Genomic DNA, 27,587 nt, shown 5'->3' with positions numbered 1-27,587 from the left:
GCCGAAGGAGCTGAGAGGGACCTTTATGATGGAAAAGGGTTGCCTCCTGCTCAACCTGCAGTGAGACAACTCCTGCCTGCCGTGCTTGCTTGCATGAAGGAGGATGATTTTGGAGGAGATGGGGTGGCAGCTGTACTCGGCACTCAGCACTCTGGGACGATATTTGTGTGGTGAATGATCTTATTCTGCGCTCTTTCCGCAGGGCGGTTCAAGGCTGTGGCCACATGATGGGCTTGGCTGTGTCAGGTGAGAGAGCATTATGGCTAAACCTGTCAGGCTTGGGTGACACGCATAAGTCGGAGGTAATAGATGCTGCATACGATCCTACAAAGGGGATGTTTGGCCCAGCCTTTGAGAAAATAAGGTAAACCAGCACCCTCAGGAGATGGAAGGATGAAGCATTTAACCTCTGCTTGCTGTATAAGCAACCGCCGTGACCACCATCTCAACCGCTATGACAGGGCTTCACAGCAGCTGCCGCAGCAAGAGGGAGACCGGTAGGCGCTAGGGCTCAAAGACCTGCTCACAGCGGGCAGCAAGCTGGCCAGTGCTTACGACCGGATGGATCTGGACCTTGGGGAAAGCATTCTTTTGTGGCCATGAGGAGAGGAAGAAGTGTGCGACCTGACATGCAGGTATTACCCGTCCCTTCTCTCTCCGCCCGCAAGGAGGAGAGGGTGGTAATACAGCCCTCTTGTTTTGAGTTCAGTAAGGGCCCATTCGGTAAGCTCTCCTTAAAGTCATAGAGACGAGTGAGCTCAGAGTCATGTTCAACAGTTTCACCAAGCACTCACAGTGTTTTCAAACACTTTTCAGTTTGGGGGAATTGAAAATAAAGAATGCATCATCACATCCAAGCCAGGGGCAGATGGCGATATGCTCCCCGAGTTCAGAAAACACATTAATAAATGTTGCACTACAGCAGCCAGGCAAGCAGCCAAAGGCAATATGTTCCAGAGACACAAAATTCAAATATATATTATATATATTTACTTCTAACTTTACTTTTCATTGTTTATTTTTCCAAATACAAAACCAGGTGAGTGTCAGAGTGAGAACTGAAAAGTTGTGTTAATGTGTTTGCTGCTTTGCTGAATATCTTAAATAAACTTACTAATGTAAATGTACCACAGACCTGGGCCCAAGCTAAAAGACTGTATGAAGCAGCACGAGAATGATGACAGCATCCTAAACCGTGTCATGAAGGCCAAGTTTGAGCTGCTTGACAAACTCTGCAGAGTCTGCAAAGTTGCTTCACCAACATGACCATAGGGATTCTCCAAGCTACAAAGTTAGTTAATCTAATCAAGGTATGTGGTTTGGGTTCATACATAACATTTCATCTACAAAGTCATGAAAGCATATAACTCAATGTTGTTTCATTATGTCCGTCTCTTTTCAGAATTTGGTGAAACAGAAGTGGAGGAATTAACTACACACTTCCAGAGCATCCTGAAATCCTCGGGGGTTGCTGTTGAGCTCATCCCAGATCAGTGGACCATTCTCAAGACCAGACTGTATGAGACGGGAGAGAGTCTCCACATGAAGACCTGGCCAGATATCAACAGGTCTTTGCAACCGCAGTGCCCCGACATCCTCAGCCTGGTTGACCTCATTCTCACCGTACCAGCCTCTACTGCAGACTGTGAAAGAGGCTTCAATCAAATGAAGTTAGTGAAAAGTGACTGGAGGTCCCGTCTTACATCAAGAAGCCTCTGTGACCTACTGACTGTCCAGCTATCCAGTCCCTCTATTGAGAATTATGACCCCACCCCTGCTATCCAGCTCTGGCATCAGGCTAGCATCCGGCCTAGAAGGCCACAGTTCATGGAGGGGAAGAAGAACGCTCAGGAAAGCACCTCTGAAACTTGATTCTGATGAGCAGGAGTAAATTGGACCGGGAGTGGATAGGATGGGTAGAGTTTTTTGTTTAATCTGCCCTACTCATTTAATGAAATGTATGTCAGTTCATGGTTTGTGTGTGTATAAGAGAGAAAGAGAAAATGTCAGTATTTCATTGAGATTTGAGATTAAATAAACTGCTTAAGTATTGTAGATCTTGTAGTATTAATTTTCACATGCAGTTACACATTGTCCGTTAAAAACAAGAAAGTGGCTGGTAACAACATTGAGTGGCTGGTAGATTTTGAAATCCAGCAGTCACAGTGGCCAGTGGACAAAAAAGTTAATTTTCATCCCTGATATATATATACACACACAGAAAGTGGTTTGTTATAAGATTGAGTTTCTGTTATTTATTTTGGTTAGAATTTGTATTTTGTTTTTTTCATTTTTTTGATAATTTGGAATTTAGAGGCAAGAGTTGCTTAAAATAGTCTCAATTTCTCTAAATACTATTATTTTTTCCCTCTTAGTGTAAGGGTGAAAAACGACCTTACAGCTTGACATGATTTGTGACATTCACCCAAACAGAAATCAAATCCCAAAAATCTCAAACATTGTGAGACCCTGCTAACAGACAAATTGTCAATGTATATTATTAAATCTCTGGATTAGTTAATCTATTTTCATGCCAATAAAGCTTCATGAATCTTATAACAATGGTTTAACAGATTTAGACAGACTAAGGAATCTGGGCTTTCTCATGCTGACAATTTTCAGACATTCATTTCCTCCTCCTGTCAAACAAACTCTCCCACACGTCCACATCATTGTAAGGTAATATGTTTAATAGAAGCCAAAGAGTGTTGGGTGACTGAAAAACCAAGTAGCCATAACCTCACATAACCTGGTTTGTTTCCGAGTCTGTGAGCCGTAAAAAAAGAGGATACGAGAACAAAGACACTTATCACCTAGGAAACAAAATCAAACTCTGACACCTGTTTTGCTTTATAGGAACCCAGCAAGTTTGTATTGTACAATCAATGTATTTTTCTTACCTAAATGTGAGGTTGCCTACAGAGTAAACTGATTTTAAAGGAATAGTTTACCTTGAAATTACAATTCTATATGATAAGGCTGATGAGATGTACTGCACAAACTTTCAAACCAAATTTGAACTAAACTTTATCTGAAACCAGCTGAGAAGTGCTCTGGATTCTGTTTAGGATCAACTTTCTTTTTACCTCCACAAGTCAAACAAATGTTCATACGGTCGGATTGAATCCTGGAGTATTTTTATTATGTTTTTTTAATCATCCACAGTAAGATGATTAAAAATGGCTGAATTAATGAAGGTTTGTGCAATTAAAATGTATAATCAAATATAAAAATATTGTATAGTGTATACAAATGGTAAGATTTTCTACACTTCTGTCCAATCACAGAGCACCTCTTGAGGGTCACAATCCACAACCACCAACAGCTTCATGACAATGAAGCAAAAAAAAAAAAAGTTTATTCAACAGCTAGTTTCATGTCAGTTTAATGATTTCTAACATTATTTAGCAGTTATTTAGTTTAGTTACAAGGTTATTTTCATGAACATTTTAGAGAATATGAGTAATGTAGATGAAATCTGTTATTATGCAAGCATCATTTCAGTCTTGTTTGACAAGCAACAATCTAGACACAACAAAATCAACTGAAATCCCTAATATTTCATTCACAATTCAAATCATTAAGCTGTAAACAGGTGTTCTCCGAGGAATGTTCAGCCTTCATCCTGCAATAGTATCCATGACAATGCTTCTGAGTTTGGAGATGTGCTCCTCTCTTCCTCACGCTGCTTCTATGGAAGTGTCTCCATTTCTGCCCTGAGGCTGAGAAATCAGAACAGACACGAAACAGCGACCATTACACACTTGAAACATTCTCACACACAAATTTAGTTTCATCCATTAGGCTTGGGCAGAATTTAAAAAATGGCTCCCATTTAATTCAGTTTGAATTTGAATGGAACTGGTCACACTCACAGGATGCTCAGCTCAATTCTGATTGGTACACAACATTATCTGACATCAAGATTCATTTGATGGATAAAATTGAGGCGTGTTTAAAAAAATGACCTTGACAAAGATGCGTGAAGGCAGGAAGCGACGTAGCAGTTGATTGGAGATGTTTGGAAAGCGCAGCAGGTTGATGTTGAGCTGAGGAAGGACTTGATATCCCGCCATCAGAGGATAGAAATTATACAACATCTCCTGTTCTGCACCGGGCAAAATCCTCATTCGCACCTGCACACAGACGTGAGTGGCAGTTGGAATAGAAGTTTAAGGGTTGTGGGTTTGTTGATAATCAGTGTGTAAAGAAGAACAAACACATTTTTATTTTATTTGCTACTTGTTTGATTACACTTCTAAGAGAATTTTGCTTCACACTCTGTATAACTTTCAGACACCCTGAGACTATTTGTGAGTGAATTTACTCTGGATCATCTCCATGTGTTTTTTCCATTATGTGTTTTTATTAAGAAATATTAAAAGTTTCTTTATTGTTGAAATAAATGTGAAAAGGGAAAAACACACCCAGATGCTCTAAAATATATCCATTTAGTTTAGTATTCATCAAATAAAATGTAAGTGAAGGAAACATGAAGCCACCTTCTGCACTGACCTGTTTGAGTCCACTAAACATAAATGCATCGCTGGGCTCCACGGTGATCTCGACATCCTGAACCAGCCCGGTTCGATTCTCCAGATGGTACCGAACAGGTAAAGACTCACGCACACGACCAAACGATGGCAGCTCTAGAACATAAGAGGGTAAATGTCTGTTCACAGCAAGAATGATAACAACAATTATAACTATATTTGCATGGTCACCAGCCAACGCTTACAGTCTGTTTAATTCTAAGCTTATGTGCTGCATTTTCAAAGTAATGAAAATGGATGTAAGTGACCTGCTGCTAATTTTCATTTCACAAAATTACACAAAAACAGATGCTTTTGGGTATTTGAGACAAAAGGAGTTTGGAGAATATGTCTCTCGGCTTAAAGAGTTTAGTTTTTGAAGACAAATTTTATTCATACTTTCATGAGTCAGTATCAATTTCAGCTTCTTGTTGCATTTACACAGCTTTAAGCAGCAGATGTCCTCAGCATGCTACGTTTTGAGTGCATCTAAACAGTGAAACTAGCTAGTGTAATCTGATCCAACAGTGAATTTAGCTACCAGTCAATGAAGTGGAAAGAAGAACAACAGTCTTTTTCACTGCAACAAAGGAGGCAAGATAATGTTGTCAGAACTAGCACTAACTAAGTGAGGTCATTTTATTTTACAATGTTTGCTGTGTAGAGCTTCTCCGCAGTGTCTTCTGCTGTTACTTCTATACTACTGATTCTAATATAAAAACAGACTGACCTGCATGAACATAAAGTGGAATATTCTCGACCATCACATGTGGCAGAGTAACGATCGTTCTCACAACTGATGTCTCAGCAAATGTTGACTTTCTGGATTAAAAAAAGGTTATACAGGAAATTAAAAGCTGTGTGCTTTTACAGAGTATTTATTTAAGCAAGTTATGAATGTACACACTTTAACATTCTTTATAAAAACTGGCTCATAGGATAATAGCATGAGAAAAGGAAAGTCATCACTTGCATGTAATATATAGGGTAAAAGTACGAGTAAATAGAGTGCTGTCACCTCTTCCAGGAAATGATGTAGTGTCCAGATGCCACAGTACTGGTGCCGTTCTGAACAGGAGGACATTTGAGCAGGAAACACTCACTGGCACATTCACTGGTCTGAAGCGTGACTGGACACACAGCAGAAATGAATTACAGTCAGGCCCTAAATAAATGTATTTTCTAAAAAATACCACCATCAGAAATAAAGTTCTCCCACCTCCTTCTACCTGACTCTGGGGCTGATCGATGGCATTCATACTGGAGGCCAGCTGCACTTCACTGTTCACCAACTCGATCGGCCACGGAGACGCGCTCAAAATATCCATCATCAACAAGAAGGGGATGTCCACGTACACACGCTCCAAATGCTCAAACTGACACACACACATAAAACTATACCAACCTTACAAAATATGTGTTTTTAAAACTGGACACAAAAATGAAACGCCTGTCATCATTTATTCATCTTATTTTCATATAAAAAATATCTTTTTTTGTTTTATGGGTGTGTATGTGTGTGTGGTTTTTAGAAAAATGTGATTTTGTGTATATTGTGAGAGTTTTTTTATATTTTCTCTGATCTTTTATTTCTGGACACAAACTTCATTGCCACTTCAAATGGAACAACTGTTTCTAATGTAACAGTTTCATCCTGCAGGCGAAGAACAAACAAATAACTGTGTATAGATTATGCCTCAAGAAAATAGGTTGGGGTGAAGTTTACGTCTGGCTCTGACATAATCTTTACAAAATCTTTCCCGTAGTATTCAACAAGCAAGTGCATGGGTTTTTCGATGACAGGGTGTTGGGATTCTGCGTACTTTGTGACATTTGCAGGTGATGTCCTTGCCCTCGACCGTGGCACTCACAGAATAAGCCACGTGAAACAGTAATATTCTGGATCCAGTGCTCACGCAGTGGATATACAGGGGCTTCACAATCTGAAACACAAGAAAACATGTACACATCATTACACTGAACTCAAGATCAGCTGATGACCAGTTTTAATCAATTAAATCTGTAAAACTCAGCACCTTCTGTCCAGGATGCAGATCTCCGAGGGGAATGTCAGGAAGCAGGGCAGGATGAGAATCATCACACACCTCAGTGCCGTTTAGTGTGATTTGGGTTGACTGTGTGAGATTGGCATCCTGACCTAATTGAAACACAAACACACAAATACATATATATATTTAAAAGCCAACAATGACACATTAAATCGATCAAAACTGACGGTCTGGACCAGATTTTACAGTTACTATCATAAAACGCTTGAATTACAGGTTGACTTTTAAACCTAAATTAAACATCCACTAACAGATATTTCAGTAAAATGAATATTTTTGCGCTGCTTATAAATTTTCTCCCTATATACTGCGTTCAGTCTGTTTGAAGCACTGCCGCTTGTTCAGTAAATTCTGAAGTTTAATGCAGACTCTCAGGATGAGCCTTCATGCAAAATAGAAACACTTGCATGAATATGTAACATTTACAGATAAGGATATATCATTAAAAATTGAGTTTGTTTATTGGGTATGTTATATTTAAAGAAGAGGATGTATGTGTAAAATTTAATTTTTGGACGGGGGATTTTAATCATTACGCTAATGCATTAGTTGAAGTTTAAAATAAAGCATTTGCATGTTTTGGGGAGCTTGGATCATGCACCTTTCCCAAAGCAGCTCACTCTGTTTCTTCCACTATTAGATTCATTTAGATTGATTTCATCCACAGAAATGCGTTATTCAGTGGTATAATTTGAAATGGCTGGTGGAAGTTTTTCATGCATGATGGGCAGATGTGACTAATTTAGTTATTAGTTATTGCACCCCTTAATGAAACCTCAAATCATGTCTTTTGAGAGGCATGCTATTACTTTTGTAAGCAGTAAGCATTTACTAAAACATAATGAGATTTTTGTTCCAGACAACACAGTATGTACCTGGTTTGAGGCCTGCAGTAAGTTTAATGTCTTTGGCCACAGTGTCCTCTCCTGATTGGATGGTAACAATCATACAGTACATCTCATTGGTCAGTGCTGGAGGCTCGTGAGTCAGCTGCACAGAGATTTTGGGCACTCTGGAAATGATCCTAAAAGGGCATGATGTGAAAACATTGCTGTTTTATGCTTATAATTGTGAAAATGTATACTAAAGAAATGCTTCTTGGAATGTGTATTAAGAAATTAAATAAGGTTCATTTTGATTTCATGTTGACCAAATATTTCTGTACTGTACTGATAATGACATTATATATATATATATATATATAAATATATATATATATTATATATATATATATATATATATATATATATATATATATATATATAATAATTATATTTTATAAAATATATATATATAAGCTGGACTGTATAGTAACTGTGTCCCAATCAACCTGCTGCTCTGGGAAGCGTGTCCTCTTCTTAAAGGAGCGGCAAGCCTGCAAAGTCTCATGGGAAGAGGCAGCATCCCCCCAGCCACCCCGCCAGTTCAGATAGACATATCGGGCCGTCTCTCTGCCTAACATGAGTCCCACACTCGTAATCTGAAAGACAAAAATAAAACAAAACATACTATGTGATTAGTTGTGACACCACTAAATCTGTTGAAATTAAATGAATGAAAAGATATATTTCACCTCAATCTTCTTTCCAACATCTTCTGTTTTGGCTACAAATTTGAAGCAGTATTTGCGGGTTTTGCCTGGGACAAGACACATGTTCTCCTGGGTGGAAGGTTCTAGAATATCCTTCCCTTTAGAGGCGTCCTCCAGTAAACAGTACTGGTTATACTCCTGCAATTCAAAAACATCCACTGAGAAAAGAGTTGTGCATGTGTGTGTGTGTGTGTGTGTGTGTGTGTGTGTGTGTATTACTGTGTGTGTGTGTGTGTGTGTGTGTGTGTGTATTGTTTTGAGTATAGCACAGGATGTGGGCAGTCAGCTCTCACATAGACGTGTAGCTGGACAGGCTCATCTATGTGGAAACTAGGGGACAGGAACTTGGCTTTGCACTGAACTGAAAATAAACATACATATCATTACGTTTTGTTCCATTAAGTAATACAGCATGAAGACAACAACATATATAAATCTATAATATATATGCTACCGTTCAAAAGTTTGGGGTCAGTAACATAAAAAAAAAAAAAAAAAAAAAAAAAAAAAATTCTAGTAAGGATGCTTTAAATTAATTTTTTACTTTCTGATCATAAAAGAATAATGAAAAAAAATTGTTTTACAGTTTCCACCAAAAATTCAACATTGATAATAATAAGAAATGTTTCTTGAGCAGCAAGGTGGCATATTAGAATGATTTCTGAAGGATCATGTAAACTAAAGACACTAAAGACTGGAGTAATGATGTTATTTTAAATTTGAATAATATTTCACAACATTACTCTTTTACTGCGTTTTGTCAGATAAATGCAGCCTTGATAAGCATAAAAGATATCTTTCATGTCGGGTTTGGAGCAATTATTACATTAGTTAATTTTATTTTTGGTGGGGGGGTGGGTGAACTATATATTTAAATATAGGGGTTATGGCCAGGATTGCAGTTCTCCAATCGATGATTATGATCAATCAGGCCAAAAGACTGGAAAGTGAATATTCTTTGAGTGTTTACCAAAGGGCACATAGTCCTGGACCTCAATGGTGAACTCATTACTGCCGGCCAGAGAGATGCGATCACTCCACAGAGACTGGGCCGTCTTCACAGACAACGGGTCACAGTCCGGTTCAGGCTCTGGGACTTCATTCTGACAATCATAAAATAAAATGTCAGCATCATAAACACTATATCTCGATCTATAGCAGAACTTTCAGAATATTAAGATATTATATTTCAAACATAAATATGATTATTTCCAGCTGTATCACTCAGGCCTGTGAGGTATATTTCCATGCATACCATGAGCACTTTAATCAGATTCTTCTCAATCCTGGACTTCTGCTCTTCAGGGAGGATGGAGGCTAAACACACACATATATTTCTGTTAATGCAGTAACTTTCGATTGAGGTGAAGTTGAGAGTCAATGCATGCTGTTCCTGTACCTCTGCCCACGAGCTCCATGGAGTAGGTGATGTAGTCTTTCACTTGACCCATGAGGTAGGAGCACTTCAAAGCCGTGCACAATATAGACGTCAGCAGAGACCACCAGCGCTCTGTACGGTAGTCACACATCACATAATCCAACAGTCTGGGGAGTCAGAATACAACAGTTATATGCACAGCTGCAAGCCATTGACACATGCAGAGTTCAATTTGTATAGGTCAAACTTACAGTATACTGAATCTAACTCACTTTAATGCTTTGGTGTAGTCTTTTGCATGATAATATTCCTCTCCCATCTGAACCACTGTGGAGGGAAACAGAAAATAGAGAGAACAAAAATTATTTACTATGCATTTAAATACAGAACAAAAAATCTGGCTGATGAATGTGTGTGTTTTTAGACTAACTGAGATGGCTCTTCATTCGTGGACACTTGTACTTCTTAAACTGAGCGACAGCATTGCTGAGGAGAGCAATGATCAGCTCCTGACAGAAACACACACATACAACCATTAGAAGAGAAATACTGTTGGTTCTTATCTGTAAAATGTTTATTCAAAGAATTCAGAACTCAATACTTTCTGACCTGAATATTTGCATCAAATTCACAAATGAACATGAACTTATAACTTATAATGAAATAACAGGCATTTAAGAAAATCCCACCGAATGAGGGATGTCCCTCTCTTTAACTTGAAGAGCGAGGATGCCTTGTTTCTCCTTCTCAGAATCTGGAGGATCAATGCCTGAGGATTAAAGTTCACTGGGTCAGAAAGAAGACAACATAACACACCTACATAACACCTGGATAAGTCAGGTTTTCAATTTATACATGACTGAAACAACTCATGCCATTTTACTGTATTTCTAATCTCAAAAACATCACATTATTTTGTGTTTTGTGTTCTACTGTAATATTGAACGGGGCAAGTATATATATATATATATATTATATATATATATATAATATATTGGAGGGCTGTCAAATGATTAATCATGATTAATCACATCCCAAATAAAAGTTTTGTTTACATAAATATAAGTATGTGTACAGGGTATATTTATTATGTATATATAAGATACACATAACACATTATATATTTAGAAAATATTACATGTATACAGTCAGGTTATTCTTATATTTTATATTATATATAAATATATGAAACATAACTCATTCTTCTTAAATATATATACATGCATGTGTTTGTATTTCTAATAATATAATATACACAGTATACACACATATATTATGTAAACAAAACTTTTATTTTGGATGTGATTTCGTGGATTAATCATTTGACAGCCCTAATATATATATATGATATATATAATATATATATATATTATATATATATATATATATAATATAATAAAATACAATAGTACAATGTAATAAAATGTGTGCTTCTTTGGATTTTGGGATTAACATGACATGTTCTGGACAGGATTCATATGATTCAGATAGGGTTATAGTGGTTCTTAAGCCATCACTCACTCTGATGTCCCTGTCTCCAAGGTCTCTGTCCATAAAAGTCTAGAGCTCCGGAGGTGGTCTCTAATGGGTCAGGTGCAGGGTAGCCCACGCCTGGCTGGAACATTAAGAATTGGAGATTTTGCATAAACTAAAATAAACTCAGATAACATTAATGATGCATTGTGGGTAGCAGTACCTCATGACTACAGAGTTGCCCCACTTGCTGCTTGCGCTCCTGTGCATAATAAGCAGCCTGTTGATAGTAGAAACCTGGGTTCTGGGTCTGAATAGCGGTGAGGCCCAGTTTAATGGCCTCATCGAACAGATCACCAAACGACTGGAACCTACAGAGACAGAAGGAGCAAGCAAATGAGTGCATGTATAAAATCAAGACCAGAGCTCACCAATCAGTGGAATCACTTATCAAATGAATTATAAAACGTAATATATTTCTAAACTTGAGAAAAAATATTTTTTCTCTCCAAGTATTAGGTTTGTTGAGCAACATGTGCAAACATTGTGCAATGAGTCAGTTGGTGCATTGTTTTTGTTTTTCTTACCTCATTACATAGATGTTATATATTCATAAAGTCTATTGCATTTGAGATCTTCTTAATATTAATCCCTCAACATGTACATTTCCATAACTACTAATCATACAATCAAACTCTGACTGAAAGATGGACATTTTTAGATCTGCAATTAAACACTTTAAAAACCCCTGAAACAGTTAAAATCCTGATTTGTCCAAAAACATGAAATAAAAATGTGTGCAGGTGGCAGGGTTGAATCTTACTGTTTGGACATCCAGGCCGTGTGTTCAAACGCCAGCTCAGCGCTACCAATCTTCTTCTTGCACAGGTCGATGTGTTTGCGGAACTGAGCAATGGCATCCAGCGGGGTGTTGTGCTGAAAGCAGAGCCTGCAGATCTGTGAGAGAAGACCACCGGTAGACACTCAGTAAAGAGATACACTCTGAACAAAACACAACTGAACGTGACGGTGCTACTTAGAAAAGAATGAGAACAGGAAATGAACTCTGGCCAGTTTCCTGTGTGGTGTTTACAGCTGTTTAGATGACACCTCATACTGGCTTTGTCAACATTTCTCATTTTCATTTAGTTTAAAGTGCCCCTATGGACCCTTTTCACAAGTCTGTGATGACGCGTTTAACGGTCATCAGCATCGTAAATCCTCAAAAGTTTTTCAAAGTTGTATTTAAAAAAAATGTATGTACATTTATAACTCTATTCTTTGTATTGTATTATATTGTAAATACAACTTAACCGCTGATTTCTAGTTGTCTTCTTTTTTGGAAGGACAGACAAAGTAGTTCTGCATTTGCAAAGAAATACACAGCATCTCCACAACATGATGCCGGCGGCAGCAACAATACTACAGCGAGAATCAAAGTTACGCATTCTTTCTTTGCGTGAACATTTGGGCGGTGTTATGCAAATCTTCCCACACAGTGCCGTAGACATGTGGGTGTTTGTTTAAACGAGGAGTATTAGGAGGGCATGGACGAGTCTTACCTTTTAAACAGAATATCTCTTTGGGTTTGAGACTTTAGTCTACTTTAGGGATCTTATCTAACTCCAAAGAGAAAGGAAAACTTGAAATCGCATCATATAACCCGCTTTAAAACAAATCCCAAGCTGTTTCATGTTGATGTCAACATGAAACATTATCCCATTTGTTGGTCTTTTCGATTTGGTCTGAATGAAAATGCAAATTCATTCTTTGCCAATAGGTGTCGCTTTTGGAGCGGTAAAAATAGCGGTTTCCCCGGTAATGCTGTACACAAAGCAGCACTGCGCTCACAAAAACTGCTTTATCAGGTATTACAGGCATGATGAAATAAAAATGAGACCAATCGGACCAATCACTGCAGATTAGTCACGCAAAGGAGGGGTCTGGAAAAATTAATCGTTGAGCGAATCGTTTAGAGCTGTTGAGCAAGTAAGGTAAAAATAAATGCATATTATAAAACAATGAAAGTGGTTTTGACCTCGCATGCATGTCAACTTGTTGTTGGGGACTCCCAAAACCAAAATATGAGCCTTTCATTACCCCATAATAGGGGCACTTCAACTTAAACCTAATCTGTCCCTCCGGTCATTTTGACCCGAAAATGATTTTTAAAAAAAAAAAAATCTAAAAAATCTTGGTGTGTTGTTTTTATTGTGCTGGGATTTCTTTACTTTTGTTTTGTTTGAATTGGGAAAGGAAAGTTTAGTTTTGTGCAATAAAAAAAGTAACACAAGTGTCGCTGCCATATTTTTTTGTTTCTGCTTGGGTTTTATTTACTTTTTTTTCAATTTTTTTTGTTTGTTTTTGTTTAGATTTTTTGAATTTAAATTTGAGTGTTTTGTTGTGGGATATTGAGTTTATATCATATTTATATTTTTAAAAACGTATTATATATTTATTTAATATTTATGAAATTGTATGAATATATATTTTTTTATATGGATTTAGTAATGTTTCAATATATATTTTAATCGATAAACAACCAAATTGAAGCCTTAAGATGATCTCATTTCTCATGTTTCACTTGTTTTGCTCGTTTTAAAATCTCCACAGGGTTCTATAGGCCCCTCTAGTGGCTGTAACCATAAAATGCATTTTTATGTAATTTTTCCCCACCAGATAGCATCAGAGACACTCAGTGACTCAATTCTAAGGCCATCTGTTGGTTTTTGATGAAACAGGATAGAAATTGGGTCTTTCTTTGTTTTGTTTTTTTTGGTGAAAATGTACAAAACCTGTTTATTTGCTTATGTTTTCTTTAAAATATCCCGAATAAAAGGTAAATATAATAAAAATAACCAAAAACTTTCCAATATAAGCTTTCTGGACAAAAAATAAAATTAGTGTCATTTTAGGCCTTCGGGTCATTTTGACCCACAAGGGACACTTTTGTTATAGGTTTGGAAGGGACGGATGAGGGTTAAAGTACTAAAATAACTAAAACTAAAACCCCTAAAACTATATAGAAATTAGTGTCATTTTAGGCTATATATATATATATATATATATATATATATATATATATATATATATATATATATATATATTTGTTAATTTTTTTTTTTGTCCCGAGCGCTCGTCAGCGTCGCCCTGGCAACACATTGGAATCACCGGCACTAGCTCGTCACGGGCTGAGCGGCCGCACCTGCAGCTCATGAAGAGACGTCTACTTCAGCCGGGGAGGAAAGCAGTATGGTGAGCAATGTCTCCCGACACAGAGCCTAACTCTTTCCTCCTCTGTCACAGAGAGCAGCGTGTGACCGTCAGCCCCCACCAGGAGAGAGCACCGCACGGGATCCACCACTCAAGACCCAGAGAGCACGAGGGGAGTTGGAGCACTACGGAGAGCACTGTCTTCACTCAGAGCACAAAGTTATCAATAAATCCACCCTTCGGGGATTTTCTCTGTCCATCGGTTGTCGTGTAGTTCCTCACCTCGCCACACTGGTGTTCGGGGATTTTCTCTGTCCATCGGTTGTCGTGTAGTTCCTCACCTCGCCACACTGCGTACAAACATTGCAAATGTTGTTTATGTAGTGTTGTTTTGTTGACATTGGTTTTTTGTTCCCTCTGCTCTGTTTCCCCAGGCGGCCGCTCCTCCCCCCCGGCATGGAAGAGCTGCTTTAAACACCTCACCGAGGTGAGCATCCGCCAGCAGCAAATAATGGAGCACATGGCCTCACGTCAAGGAGACGCCGAACGCGAACTCGCCGCCCTCTGTACCGCCGCCCACCGCACGCCGCTGCCTGACCCCCGTGTCCAAGCCGTACAGCTGATGCCGCGAATGACGGCGCACGACGATGTGGAGATGTATATGCAAATGTTTGAGGCCACCGCGATCCGGGAGGCGTGGCCAGAGGTCGAGTGGGCCAGACTTCTCGCGCCGCTGCTGACCGGGGAAGCGCAGCGGGCGTATTTCACCATGACGGCGGAGAGAAGCCGGGACTATGAAGAGGTGAAAAAGGAAATCCTGAGCCGAGTAGGCCTCTCCCCAATCTGTGCGGCGCGCAGCAGTTCCATGACTGGGCATATCGAGCTCGACAGCCCGCTCGCGGCCAAGCGGCAGAACTAACCCGGTTGGCCCACCATTGGCTGTTGACAGGGGGTCCCTCCGCACACAAGGTAGCTGAGCGGGTGGTGATGGACCGACTCCTCCGCGCCCTCCCCCGCGCGTTGAGGCAGGGGCTGGCATGAGGAATCCCACCGATCTCGACGAGCTCGTGGAGGCCATTGAGCTGGCGGAGGCCGCCCAACACCGGGAGGTAGGGGAGCGAGCGCCGCCTTTTCCCCGAAGGGTGGTCCAGGAGCGACGCTCGCCGGAGGGCACCCAGCGACCCGTGAGCAGGCCTGCGGTTCCCGGCCCCCAGGACGAACCGATGCCCACCGAGCCGCCGCGCTCCCCAGGACGGATATGGCTAGCAGGCTGTTCAGTGCACAACCCGCCGCCGAGGTGCATATCAATGGCCGTCCGTTCATCGCCCTCCTCGACTCGGGGAGCGGGGTAAGCCTGATACAACCAACTGTCCTTCCGCCCAGAACCGGTTCCAGAGCCCGGCTGGCGATAACGTGCGTGCACGGGGATACCAGGCGTGTACCGGCACGCCGAGTGACCATCACCGCGACACCTGGTTCCTGGCCCGTCGAAGTGGGAATCTTAAAGGACCTACCGGTACCCCGTTCTCCTCGGCCGGGATTGGCCGGGGTTTGATCAGCTCCTCACCTCCAGCACACAGCCTGCTAGCCGGGCCGGGGACCGCCGACGCCGGAGATCAGCAAGGCGCCCTCGACGACGCCCCGCGCTGCTGACATCGGACAGCCCGCGAGGAGGTGAGTCCCCCTCCCAAAACTCTAACCTGTTCTTTGATGTCTTCCAGCAGATAGCGGGAGGGGGAACGCTCGCCAACGAGCAGCGCGGGGACGAACGCCTCAAGCATTGCTGGTCTCAAGTGCGGGTGGCAGAAGGAGAGGATTTACAACCGGCTCTGTGTCGCGCAGCGAAGGGGGGAGGAAAAGACGTTGCTGGTGGTACCGCGAAGCAAAGTCCAGACGGTGTTGGAACTCGACCATGCCCACCCGATGGCTGGCCACCTCGGCGCTCAAAACACCGCGCAACGGATCCGGGATCGCTTCCACTGGCCAGGACTGGAGGGGGATGTCAAGCGGTACTGCCAAGCTTGCCCGACGTGCCAACGGACATCGCCACATACTCCTCCCCCCAGCCCGCTGATCCCGCTGCCTATCATAGAGGTGCCCTTCGAGCGCATCGGGATGGACCTGGTGGGGCTGCTGCCGAAGTCCGCCCGGGGGCATGAACACATCCTAGTTATCGTGGATTATGCCACCCGCTACCCAGAGGCCATTCCCCTCCGCAAAGCCACCGCAAAGAACATCGCACAGGAGGTATTCCTACTGAGTAGTCGGGTTGGCCTACCAGCGGAGATCTTGACCGACCAGGGCACTCCTTTCATGTCCCGGATCATGGCTGACCTCTGCAAGCTCCTCAAAGTCCGGCAGATCCGGACCAGCGTATACCATCCACAAACGGATGGGCTCGTGGAACGGTTTAACAAGACCCTGAAGCAAATGCTGCGACGAGTCGTGGCCGAGGACCAACGCGACTGGGACCAAATGATCCCGTATGTGCTGTTCGGGATCCGGGAGGTGCCCCAGGCTTCCACTGGCTTCACGCCCTTCGAGCTCCTCTTCGGCCGCCAACCCCGAGGGCTTCTAGATGTCGCCCGGGAAGCTTGGGAGCAACAGCCGGTGGTAGGTCGGACCACCCTCGAGCACATCAAGGCCATGAGAGAGCGGATCGACAGGGTCATGCCATTGGTCCGGGAGCACATGTCCAAGGCCCAGCAAGACCAGCAGCGCCTCTTCAATCGGGCCGCCCAACCACGGGAGTTCCAGCCGGGAGACTACGTCATGGTTCTGGTCCCCACCTCCGCCTGTAAATTCCTGGCACGCTGGCAGGGCCCATACACGGTCACCGAACGGGTAGGTCCCGTCACCTATAAAGTGCGCCAACCAGGTCGCCGAAAAGAGGAGCAGCTCTATCATATAAATCTGTTGAAGCGCTGGGTGGGGACCGGACCCCAGCTCTCGGCCCTCGCCACCACCTCTCCCGTGGTTGTAGGCATGGATCCCAATCTCTCCGCGGCCCAGAAGACGGAACTGCAGCACCTGGTCGGTCAGTTCTCGGATGTGTTCTCCCCCCTGCCAGGGCGGACGACCGTCATCCAGCACGAAGTCTGAACACCACCAGGAGTTATCGTCCGGCAGCGACCCTATCGTGTCCCGGAGGCTCGGCGACACGCCATCGAGACAGAGGTACAGGAGATGTTGAAGTTGGGGGTAATTGAGCCCTCGCGGAGTCCCTGGTCCAGCCCCATCGTAATGGTCCCGAAGCCCGACGGCACCCTCCGGTTCTGCAACGACTTCCGCCGCCTAAATGAGGTCTCTGAATTTGATGGCTACCCCATGCCCCGAGTCGATGAGCTCCTGGATAGACTGGGAAGGGCCCGGTTCATATCGACTCTCGACCTCACCAAAGGTTATTGGCAAGTCCCTCTGTCTAAGGATGCCAAGCCCAAGACAGCCTTCTCAACCCCCAGTGGCCACTGGCAATACCGGGTCCTTCCCTTCGGCCTGCACGGGGCACCCGCCACCTTCCAGAGGCTCATGGATGTCCTGCTGAGGCCCCATATGGCCTACGCCGCGGCCTACATCGACGACGTGGTCATCCATTCCGAGACCTGGGGGGAGCATTTAGAGCGGCTCCGGAGGGTGCTGCTGGAACTCCGCCGGGCGGGGCTCACCGCCAACCCCCGGAAATGTCACCTGGCTCTCTCCGAAGTCAAGTACCTAGGCTTCTGCGTGGGTCGCGGCCTCATCCGGCCCCAGGAAAATAAGGTGACAGCTATCCTCTCGGCACCGCGGCCCACTACCAAGACCCAGGTGCGAGCCTTTTTGGGGTTGGCGGGATACTACCGGTGTTTTATCCCTAACTTCTCCTCCTTAGCCTCTTCCCTGACAGATCTGACCAGGAAGGGGCAACCCGAGAAGGTAGGCTGGAGTCCGGAAGCGGAAGAGGCATTCCAGCAGGTGAAGTCAGCCCTCACCACGGAGCCAGTCCTGCGAGCCCCCGATTTCACCTGCCCCTTCCTGGTGCAAACCGACGCCTCAGACACCGGGTTAGGAGCCGTTCTCTCCCAGGTCCAGGACGGCGAGGAACACCCGGTGATCTATATTAGCCGGAAGCTGACCCCGACCGAACAACGGTATGCCGCCGTGGAGAAGGAAGCGCTTGGCTGTCAAGTGGGCAGTCCTGGAGCTTCGCTATTACCTCCTCGGCCGCCGGTTCACCCTGCTGACCGATCATGCGCCACTGCAGTGGATGGCCCGCGCAAAGGACACCAATCCCAGGGTGACCCGGTGGTTCCTTGCGCTCCAGGACTTCCACTTCACCGTACAACACCGGGCGGGGACAGCCAACGCCAACGCGGACGGCCTCTCCAGGATAGGGGCAGCTTTCGCAGGTCTGTCAGGCTCCACTCCCCACCCTCCCCATATCTCCCCATTGTTTTCGCGCAGGCGCAGGTCGACGCTTAGGGGGGGGGGGGAGTGTGACGTGTGTCCCGAGCGCGCTCGTCAGCGTCGCCCTGGCAACACATTGGAATCACCGGCACTAGCTCGTCACGGGCTGAGCGGCCGCACCTGCAGCTCATGAAGAGACGTCTACTTCAGCCGGGGAGGAAAGCAGTATGGTGAGCAATGTCTCCCGACACAGAGCCTAACTCTTTCCTCCTCTGTCACAGAGAGCAGCGTGTGACCGTCAGCCCCCACCAGGAGAGCACCGCACGGGATCCACCACTCAAGACCCAGAGAGCACGAGGGAGTTGGAGCACTACGGAGAGCACCGTCTTCACTCAGAGCACAAAGTTATCAATAAATCCACCCTTCGGGGATTTTCTCTGTCCATCGGTTGTCGTGTAGTTCTTCACCTCGCCACAGGGGTTTAACTATATAGATATATACACAAACAGTATCAATTACAAAACATATCAAAATTAAAATGAAAACACACAAAAAATTGAATTCAAAATATTGTCAATGACACAATGACAATATCAATGTTACTAAAATAATACTGCTCAAAGCAATATGCAAGCACCATCCACACTTTCTTCAGAACATCTAGTTCACCTTGTAGTTGATGAATCCAGCCATGGTTTTGATCTCAAGCATGTTGGTTTCATGAGCTCTGAGTTCATGAACGAGGCTATAAGCAGTCCTGTAATATCTGTAAGACAGCGCATGGAATGTATGTGAGTTATTATAAATAAATACAAAATAGCGGTGTCAAAATTGCTGTTAACAGCACTTACTTGAGTGCATTCTGAGTGTCCTGCTTTAGTTCACTGAAGAAGCCCATTTTAAACTGGTGCCTGACAAACAGCAACTAGAATTCACAGCATTCATAGGTTATTATTTTGCAAGTTGCGCTTTTCCACACATAATAAATTAAGAACCACAATAAAAATAACACTTGTTAATTACTTATTTAGAAAGAGGAAACTGCATGCCATAATCTTCAAGTAGACTATGCATTCAAAAGAATCCTGAATTAATTTCTTGCTTTTTACACTTGTTGTAATGCCTCTTTAGAACTTCCTTATAAAGAAATTCAGGTTTTATATTTGCAGTCAGGCTCCTGGTTACCTGGTGTGTAGTTTTATTGAGGAACTCCTTGTGAGATTTCACTCTCCTGATCTCATTATAATAGTAGGTCTGTGCATGTTCGTAGAATGCGTTTTCCAACCTGCAGGCATATAAATATATAACACACAAAACGTTTTCGTTTTCTCACGTAACTTTATTTCCCTGAGAGGAGGGAACGAGACATTACGTATGGGGAAATCCATTTCCTCGAAATTATGAAGTCTGATTGAATAACTCTTTTGCTTGCAAATAGCCAATGGCCAAAAAACCTCAGAATCTTCGACTGAACGAGAGCTATGAGGCTGGAAGGCTTTCCACACGGCAGGTTACGTAATGTCTCGTTCCCTCCTCTCAGGGAACTAAGGTTACGTGAGTAACCGGAGACGTTCCCTTATCGAGTCGGTCTCTCAACATTACGTATGGGGAACAATAAAACCCCCGCCGTGTGGGAAAAACTGTCCGGCCCAGCTCGCATCGAGCCACAGTAGAGCATAAGCACTAATTCTAACAACGCGCTAGCTCTAGGTCTGGGTACCGGACCTGGTTGAAACACCTCTTGGCACCGAGCCAAATCGGCTCCTACACCATCGTAATCCTGTGCACCCAGATAACCAACACTGGTGTGATATGGGGAAAATGCAGCAATATGTTGGTGCTTGGGAATACACTGCCGGCTTATAATGCGGGCATAATAAGGGGGCCACATTAGATAGCTAATGAATACATCAACCGCAGCTATTACTTAAATAACTTGCGCTGTCTATACGACCTGGTCGAAACCATGGCTAGGGCACGCGCCAGGCGGGGCGTGCCCATAGCCTAGTCCAATGACTGCTCAACTCCCTCCTCCTGCACTGACAGCACATGTGATGCGAACGAAGGAATGTCCAAGTTATAGAATCCTGCAAACGTGTTGCGAGACGACCAGCCCGCTGCGAAACAAATGTCCTGATTAGACATGCCTTTCGCCCAAGCCCATGACGACGCCAAACTCCTTGTGGAGTGGGCGTGCACCCCGACCTGGCAGGCGGTTCCCCGGGAAGCATAAGCCAGTCGCACAGCCTCCACTATCCAGTGTGATAGCCTCTGCTTCGACAGCGCGCTGCCCTTCTTGGCACCCGCGTAACAGACGAAAAGCTGCTCTGAAGTTCGAAACTGGCTAGTTCTGTTCACATAAGCACGCAGGGCACGCACGGGGCACAAAGCGCACTTCTGAGACACTGAATTACTGTCCTCCTCGGGGCAAAATGCTTGAATTGTAACTATCTGAGCTCTGAACGGCGTTGAGAGCACTTTAGGCGAATAGCCACGTTTGGGTAAAAGTCTGACCATACAATCGTCCGGTCCAAACTGCATACACGCGCTGTTCACTGACAGGGCATGCAAGTCTCCCACTCGTTTCCCGCAAGCTAGCGCGAGCAGTAGCGCCGTCTTAAATGAGAGCACTTTAAGGTCGCTAGACTCGGCTGGTTCAAAAGGTGGGTCGGACAGCGCACTAAGCACTAACGACAGGTCCCAGACCGGCATCTGACGAAGGCGGGGTGGATTAAGCCGCCTAGCTCCCCGGAGAAAAGCTCGTTATCAGGGGGTGCCTCCCCACTGAATGGCCATCTAACAAGTCACGAAAAAACGGCGATAGCAGCCATGTAGACTTTCACTATAGATGGAGAACTGCCAGCATCCAGACGTTCCTGTAGGAAGGTCAGAATAATGGAGACATCGCAACTCCTGGGGTCCTCCTTTTTGTCAACACACCAGTTAGCAAATACTTTCCACTTCAGAGTGTATAAGCGCCTCGTCGAAGGGGCTCTAGCCTCTGCTATTGTCTGCGGCACTCGCTGATATACTCCACGCTGATCTGCCACACATGTAGGTCCCAAAGCTCTGGGTTGGGGTGCCATATGGTGCCCCTCGCCTGGGATAAAAGGTCCCTTCTCGGCGGGATCCGCCACGGGGGAAGGCGCGACATGTTCACCAGTTCCGGGAACCACGGCTGGTTGGGCCATTTGGGTGCTACCAGAATCAATGCACATCTCTCCTCCCTGATCTTTTGCAGCACCAGCGGCATTAACTTGACTGGGGGAAAACCATACTTCCGTCCCTTGGGCCAGCGGCTCGACAGCGCGTCTCTCCCCCCAGGGGGGATGCTGTCAGCGAGAAGTACAGAGGGCAGCGGGTGTTCTCCTGCGACGCAAAGAGGTCGATCTCCGCTTTGCCAAACAGATTCCAGATCATATTTATCGTTTGCGGATGGAGCCTCCATTCTCTGTGTACAATGCCGTCCCTGGACAGCATGTCCGCGCCACAATTCAAACTGCCCGGTACGTGTACTGCTCGAATCGACAGAAGTATCCTGTCCGTCCATAACAGCAGCTGTCTCGCTAATCCCTGCAGGGATCGCGAACGCAAACCTCCCTGGCGATTGATGTACGAAACCACCGCCGTGTTGTCCATTCTGATGAGAACATGACGGTCTTTCCACGAACGGAAGGAAACTCTGCAGCGCTAGATGAACCGCTTCCATCTCCAAGCAGTTTATATGCCAGCGCGTCTGGTCCCCTGCCCACGTACCGAATGCTGGTCTGCCATCGCATAGGGCTCCCCAGCCCGATAGTGATGCATCCGTAGTGACCACTACATGTCTGACCACTCTGCCCATAGCACCACCCTGCTTGAATATGGTCGTGCCGAACCAAGGCGCCAGAGTCTCGAGATATGAACGCATTATAAGGCGTTCCGTTCCCGCTCTCCAAGCCCGCGGCTGCACTCGGCCCTGTAACCAGTGTTGAAGCGGTCTCATGTGCAACAAGCCCAGTCTGCAGACGGAGGCTGCAGCCGCCATCAGACCGAGCAACCTCTGAAACGTTCTTAAGGGGATAGCTCTGCCTTGAACGAAGAGGGCTTGTGAATCGACTGGATTCTCGGCTCTGACAGATTCGCGATCATAGTGCGCGAGTCCAGTATCATACCCAGGAATGTGATAGATTGGCTCGGCTGCAGTGTGCTCTTCTGAATGTTCAAAGACAGCCCCCAAACCTGTCAGGTGGGGGCGAGGAGTCTGTGTTTTGTGTTCCTCGAGAGCGCTTCTCGACCGCGCGATGACTAACCAGTCGTCGAGATAAATATATATAGTTTCAGTATGCGCATTCCACTGAGCTTCAGGGGAGCGAGCGCTGTATTCATGCACATTGTAAATACACGGGGGGCCAAAGCGAGCCCAAACGGCAACACTTTGAACTGGTATGCCACACCCTCGAATGCAAAACGCAGGAAGCGCCTGTGATGTGGGGCCATCTGGATGTGGAAGTACGCATCCTTCAGATCCACTGCAATGAAGTAATCGTCGGGCTGAATGTGCGCGAGGATCTGCTTCACCCGTTATCATCTTGAACGTGCGTTTCGCGAGCGCTTTGTTTAGTAATCTCAGGTCTAAGATGCGCATACAGGAACTGCCCCTCTTTTCGGCATCGCGCATGCCGGACAGCGTCAGCCACAGATGGCGATGCAGGACCACAAGGCTGCTCATATTGCGGCTGATTCCCTGTGCGACCTTCTTCGACGCCCGAGAGCGAGATCCGCCGCCGTGCGCAGCTTCCTGAGTGACTCTGGGTCCGGGCTTCCCTCGTCCAGGGACCCCAGAAGCCAAGTTTGGAAGACCTGCAGGATTGCCATCGTGTGGAGGGCAGATGCTGCATGTCCAGCCGAGATGTATGCCTTCTCGGCGATGTGAGCAGTAGCTCGACATGGCTTAGAAGGCAAAGAGGCGGTCTTCCAGCCAGGAGAAGACGCCAGGTGGGCCGCGATAGCATCCTCGACGGGAGGCGGTCGCGCGTACCCTAATTTCTTCCACCGTCGTCAGCAGCTGGGTCCCCTGTGCATGGGCTCGGGCTGAGTAAGGGGAGCGCCATGACCGAGTGAGTTCCTCGTGGACCTCAGAGAAAAAGGGCGCGGGTCTCTGCGGGGCATCAGCCTGACGGCCCGCGCCGAGGAAGGAACCGTCCATCCATCTCTTAGACGGCAACTCCTTGGGGGCTGTCCACTCCAATTCCATGTGGGGGACGGCTTCAGACGGGGCCTCGGACCACGCTCCCGGGTCAGAGGCATTCGTAGAGGGGATCTTCCACGTGAGGATGGCGTGGGCGTTGGGCCGACGCCAGTACCTCAACAGAATCCGTGGACGGAGCTCTCTGCAGTCTCTCGGTTCGCAGCTCGACGGCAGCGGACGGGGGAGAGGCAGGAGATACAGGGCCACCGTTACGGGTAACGGCCAGCCTTGCACGAAGGATCTTGATGGGAAGCTCCTCACAGGCACGACATCCCGAACCTTCGAATGCCGCCTCTGCGTGAGCCCGACCCAGGCATAGCACACACTGTTTGTATGTGTCCGGGAAATCAATGGGCCCACCACACATGCGGCAAAGTGACATTTTAAGAGAAAATCGCCGGAACGCGAGAGGGGATAATTTTCCACAATATTCCGCTCTGAATGCGTGAATCCACGGCGAAACCAGACTCAAGTGAAGAAAAAAGATTCTGAGGTTTTTTGGCGCCCGCCGTCACCTATATTGAGGGCTGTCAGCCAATCAGGTGAGGGCGGGGGCGCCATTGGCTATTTGCAAGCAAAAGAGTTATTCAATCAGACTTCATAATTTCGAGGAAATGGATTTCCCCCATACGTAATGTCGAGAGACCGACTCGATAAGGGAGAATGCGTTTTCCAACCTGCAGGCATATAAATATATAACACACAAAGTCATGTAATCTAGGCTGCGATTGAGGCTATATCAACCATATTTTTAACATAGAAGAAAGGGTGCAGCCATTTGTAACTGAATGTGTGAGGCTGAATGTGTGTAGATATGCTTCAAGTTATTTTAGCTGTACAAAAACAGTCATTTTATGCTATTGTACACTGGCATTTTATTATAATTTATTAACATATTTATAATATATAAATAAAAAGTGATATTTATCTTTCAGGCATAATGAACACACACTCTGCATCTAGATAGACTCTGACCTAATGATGTATCCCACCAGGTGGTCCGTATGGGGCAGGACAAACAGGGACTTCCCAGACAGGTCACAGGCACCACATAGAGCAGAAGCCCTCTCAGATGCCACCAGATCTTCACCTGAGACACAACCACACCTTCAGCCATCAACATCTGCTCAAGACATACACTGCACTTCCTGAATCATGGATTTCAGTTTTGTGATACCTGGTGGGAGAGGAGTTTTCTTCTGAATCAAAACAACAGCGACCTTCGTGTTTCTTCCTTGTAAACTTGTCCTGTGAGAAACAGATATATCTCAGTGCAGCAAACAACAAGAACAAAAAACACCTGTTAGGATCTGTCCCAATGTCTATTCACCCAAGAGTTTTGGATTCTGCTACAAAATTAAACAATGCATTTCTATCTTCCCGTGCTATTTTAGTTTTATTTACATACTATTATATTTTTTAATTTTATGTATTTTTTTATTATTTGAATTAGCTTTCATTTTTATATTTTACATTTTAGTTTAGTAACTTTTTAATTTTGCCTTTGACATTTTTTTTTGTCTTTTTAATTTTTAAATTCAGTTAACTAAAAGCTAGTAATTTTAGTTCTTCAAATTATTTATTTGAGGTTTTTTTTTATCTAATATTCATATTTATTTTATATCAGCTTTACTTCAATAACCAAGAACTATTTTAATAGTTTAATAATAACACCAAATTGAGCATTGTGACCTTTCATAAAACAATACCTGACAATTTCCACTTTGGTTGCACATTCGGATTGCTTTTCCTTCCATTGTGGATCATCCCAGTCCAGCTCATAAAACAGCACGACCAGCGCAGGCACCAGATTGAGATGTTTATTCATCCAGCCCGTCTTCAGTATCCCTTTAGGGATGTACCACTCATATGATGTTCTCTAACATAAAAAGAAAGTGTGTTTGCAAACCAAGTCAACACAGTAACCCAACAGCCCAGTAGTGTTCAAAAATTATAATAATTATTTATAAACACCATAAAGCATTTATTATTATTATTATTATTATTAAATATCTTTAGAAGGTTTCAAAGCTCTTTTGTCTCACCTTGGTTCTGCACTTTGGATACTCGTTGTCTCCGGGCAGAACTTTAAAAGAGATGGGCACTCTGTCCGCCCGCCGGTTGGCACAGAAGGCATCCCATATGGCTCTGTGGATGGCATTATAAACCACGTCTAGTCCTGTCAGAGCCACAAAGGCCACGGGCCTGCAGCACAGCTCTGGGGGAAGATCCCATTGAGCTGGACTCATGATGCCACCTGACCAGCACAAAATAAACACAAATCAGGTCAATAATACAGACTGCATTAAGAGGCAAGTATAGGTTGCGAAGACGTCTCTTTCATCTGATATTGGTTGTTCATTGGAGATATATGACCATGGTCTATGTTCAAGGATCCTGCAGACAGTGACTTGAACAAACAGAAATCTCGGGATATGAAGACAGGAAATAAACGACACACTGACAAATACACATATTAATCTTTTTTTATTTTATTATTTTTTTATATATGATAAATCTAATGACATTTTTGTTGCAAACCGTCAAAGGATAAACTGCAAAGCATCTGAATCCTTCAATTGTCACCCGTGACAGCTGACGCTACTCCGTGAATGCTAAAGCTAACGCTCAGTAACAGCCTGTTAATCAACATTAACATGCGCAGCGCTGTCACTTATAACAAGTAAATATTAGTCTATGAGCTTGGATGTATTTACCTTTAGATTCAAGTAGTGTTTTGCTCGGTTTTCAGCAGGCTTGCCTAACGTTACATTTATGTGCTGCTCTTGTTTTTAATTCAAAGTAAACCCCACCTTCATCATAACATATGACTGCTTCTTCTTTCGGCGGCTTTTCGCCTCGTTTTGCAGCAGACGCGTCTCTTTACCGCCACCTGCAGGACTCGTGTCGCGCTTACAGCCACTTCACAGACTAATATTGAAACCGCATACCACCCTACTATTCATTACTTTTAGCACATCTTTTTATGGCAAAAATAGGAAGAGTAGTATGCTAGTACGCGGTTCCGAAATCAGCATGCTTCCTGATGAGGAATAATATTTTTAATGTGTGTTTGTTTAATGAGGTTGTTTTATATACTTAGAATACAGTAATGTAGAGTTATTGTAATAGTTACTGTCATATCAAATTCACTGAAACACAAAAAACAAACAAACAAACAAAAACAGCCATCATAACATTACAGTACCAAAACAAATGTATACATTACAAAGATATAGAGAATATGTAAGTTACCTTATTCTTTATTTTTACATTTTTTTAAAGCACCACTACGACAGATTGTATTATAATAATAATAATAATAATAATAATAATAATAATAATAATTGTATAATAATAATAATAATAACAATATTTAGGTATAAATATCTAAGATTGTATAATAATTTTAATAGTATTATTGTTTAGGTATAAATATATTACAAAGACTTATAGAACAAATATAAAATATAGAGATAAACATAAAGTTGCATATGTTAGCATGCACAGACATATGCATACTTTCGTGTTTTTGTATTGATAAATCTACATCTATTTAAGCCCGTATCTTATTTTATGTATGGGATGTATTTATTGTATGTATTTTAACAGTAATAATTTTTAATTCAATACTCTGTAATTTCTGTTTTTAAATTTACAAGCCTAACCAGGGACAGGGGTTGCAAACTAGTCATGGCTATAAACCTGTATGCATGGC

The 27,587-nt window shown here is 44.1% G+C and overlaps 1 protein-coding gene across 1 annotated transcript; it reads right to left on the bottom strand.

Annotated features, from left to right (window-relative positions):
- Positions 1-3,330: 3,330 nt before the first annotated feature.
- LOC109101926 (trafficking protein particle complex subunit 11-like) lies at positions 3,331-26,749 on the bottom strand. Its single transcript, XM_042738045.1, has 30 exons — positions 26,587-26,749; positions 25,915-26,126; positions 25,579-25,748; positions 25,047-25,117; positions 24,845-24,959; positions 19,825-19,924; positions 19,491-19,564; positions 19,309-19,405; positions 11,867-12,000; positions 11,267-11,414; positions 11,092-11,185; positions 10,260-10,339; positions 10,001-10,079; positions 9,843-9,897; positions 9,592-9,737; positions 9,448-9,509; positions 9,163-9,295; positions 8,445-8,553; positions 8,175-8,370; positions 7,896-8,081; positions 7,477-7,627; positions 6,569-6,690; positions 6,356-6,475; positions 6,126-6,186; positions 5,752-5,913; positions 5,551-5,662; positions 5,263-5,354; positions 4,516-4,649; positions 3,969-4,136; positions 3,331-3,722 (listed from the first exon to the last, which is right to left on the bottom strand). The coding sequence occupies exons 2-30, from the start codon at positions 26,116-26,118 to the stop codon at positions 3,681-3,683; spliced, it is 3,417 nt and encodes a 1,138-aa protein (XP_042593979.1). The 5' UTR covers positions 26,119-26,126; positions 26,587-26,749; the 3' UTR covers positions 3,331-3,680.
- Positions 26,750-27,587: the final 838 nt, after the last annotated feature.

The sequence above is a fragment of the Cyprinus carpio genome, chromosome B14, assembly GCF_018340385.1.
Source record: "Cyprinus carpio isolate SPL01 chromosome B14, ASM1834038v1, whole genome shotgun sequence".
NCBI lineage: Eukaryota > Metazoa > Chordata > Actinopteri > Cypriniformes > Cyprinidae > Cyprinus > Cyprinus carpio.
This window is presented reverse-complemented; position numbering and strand designations above follow the sequence as displayed.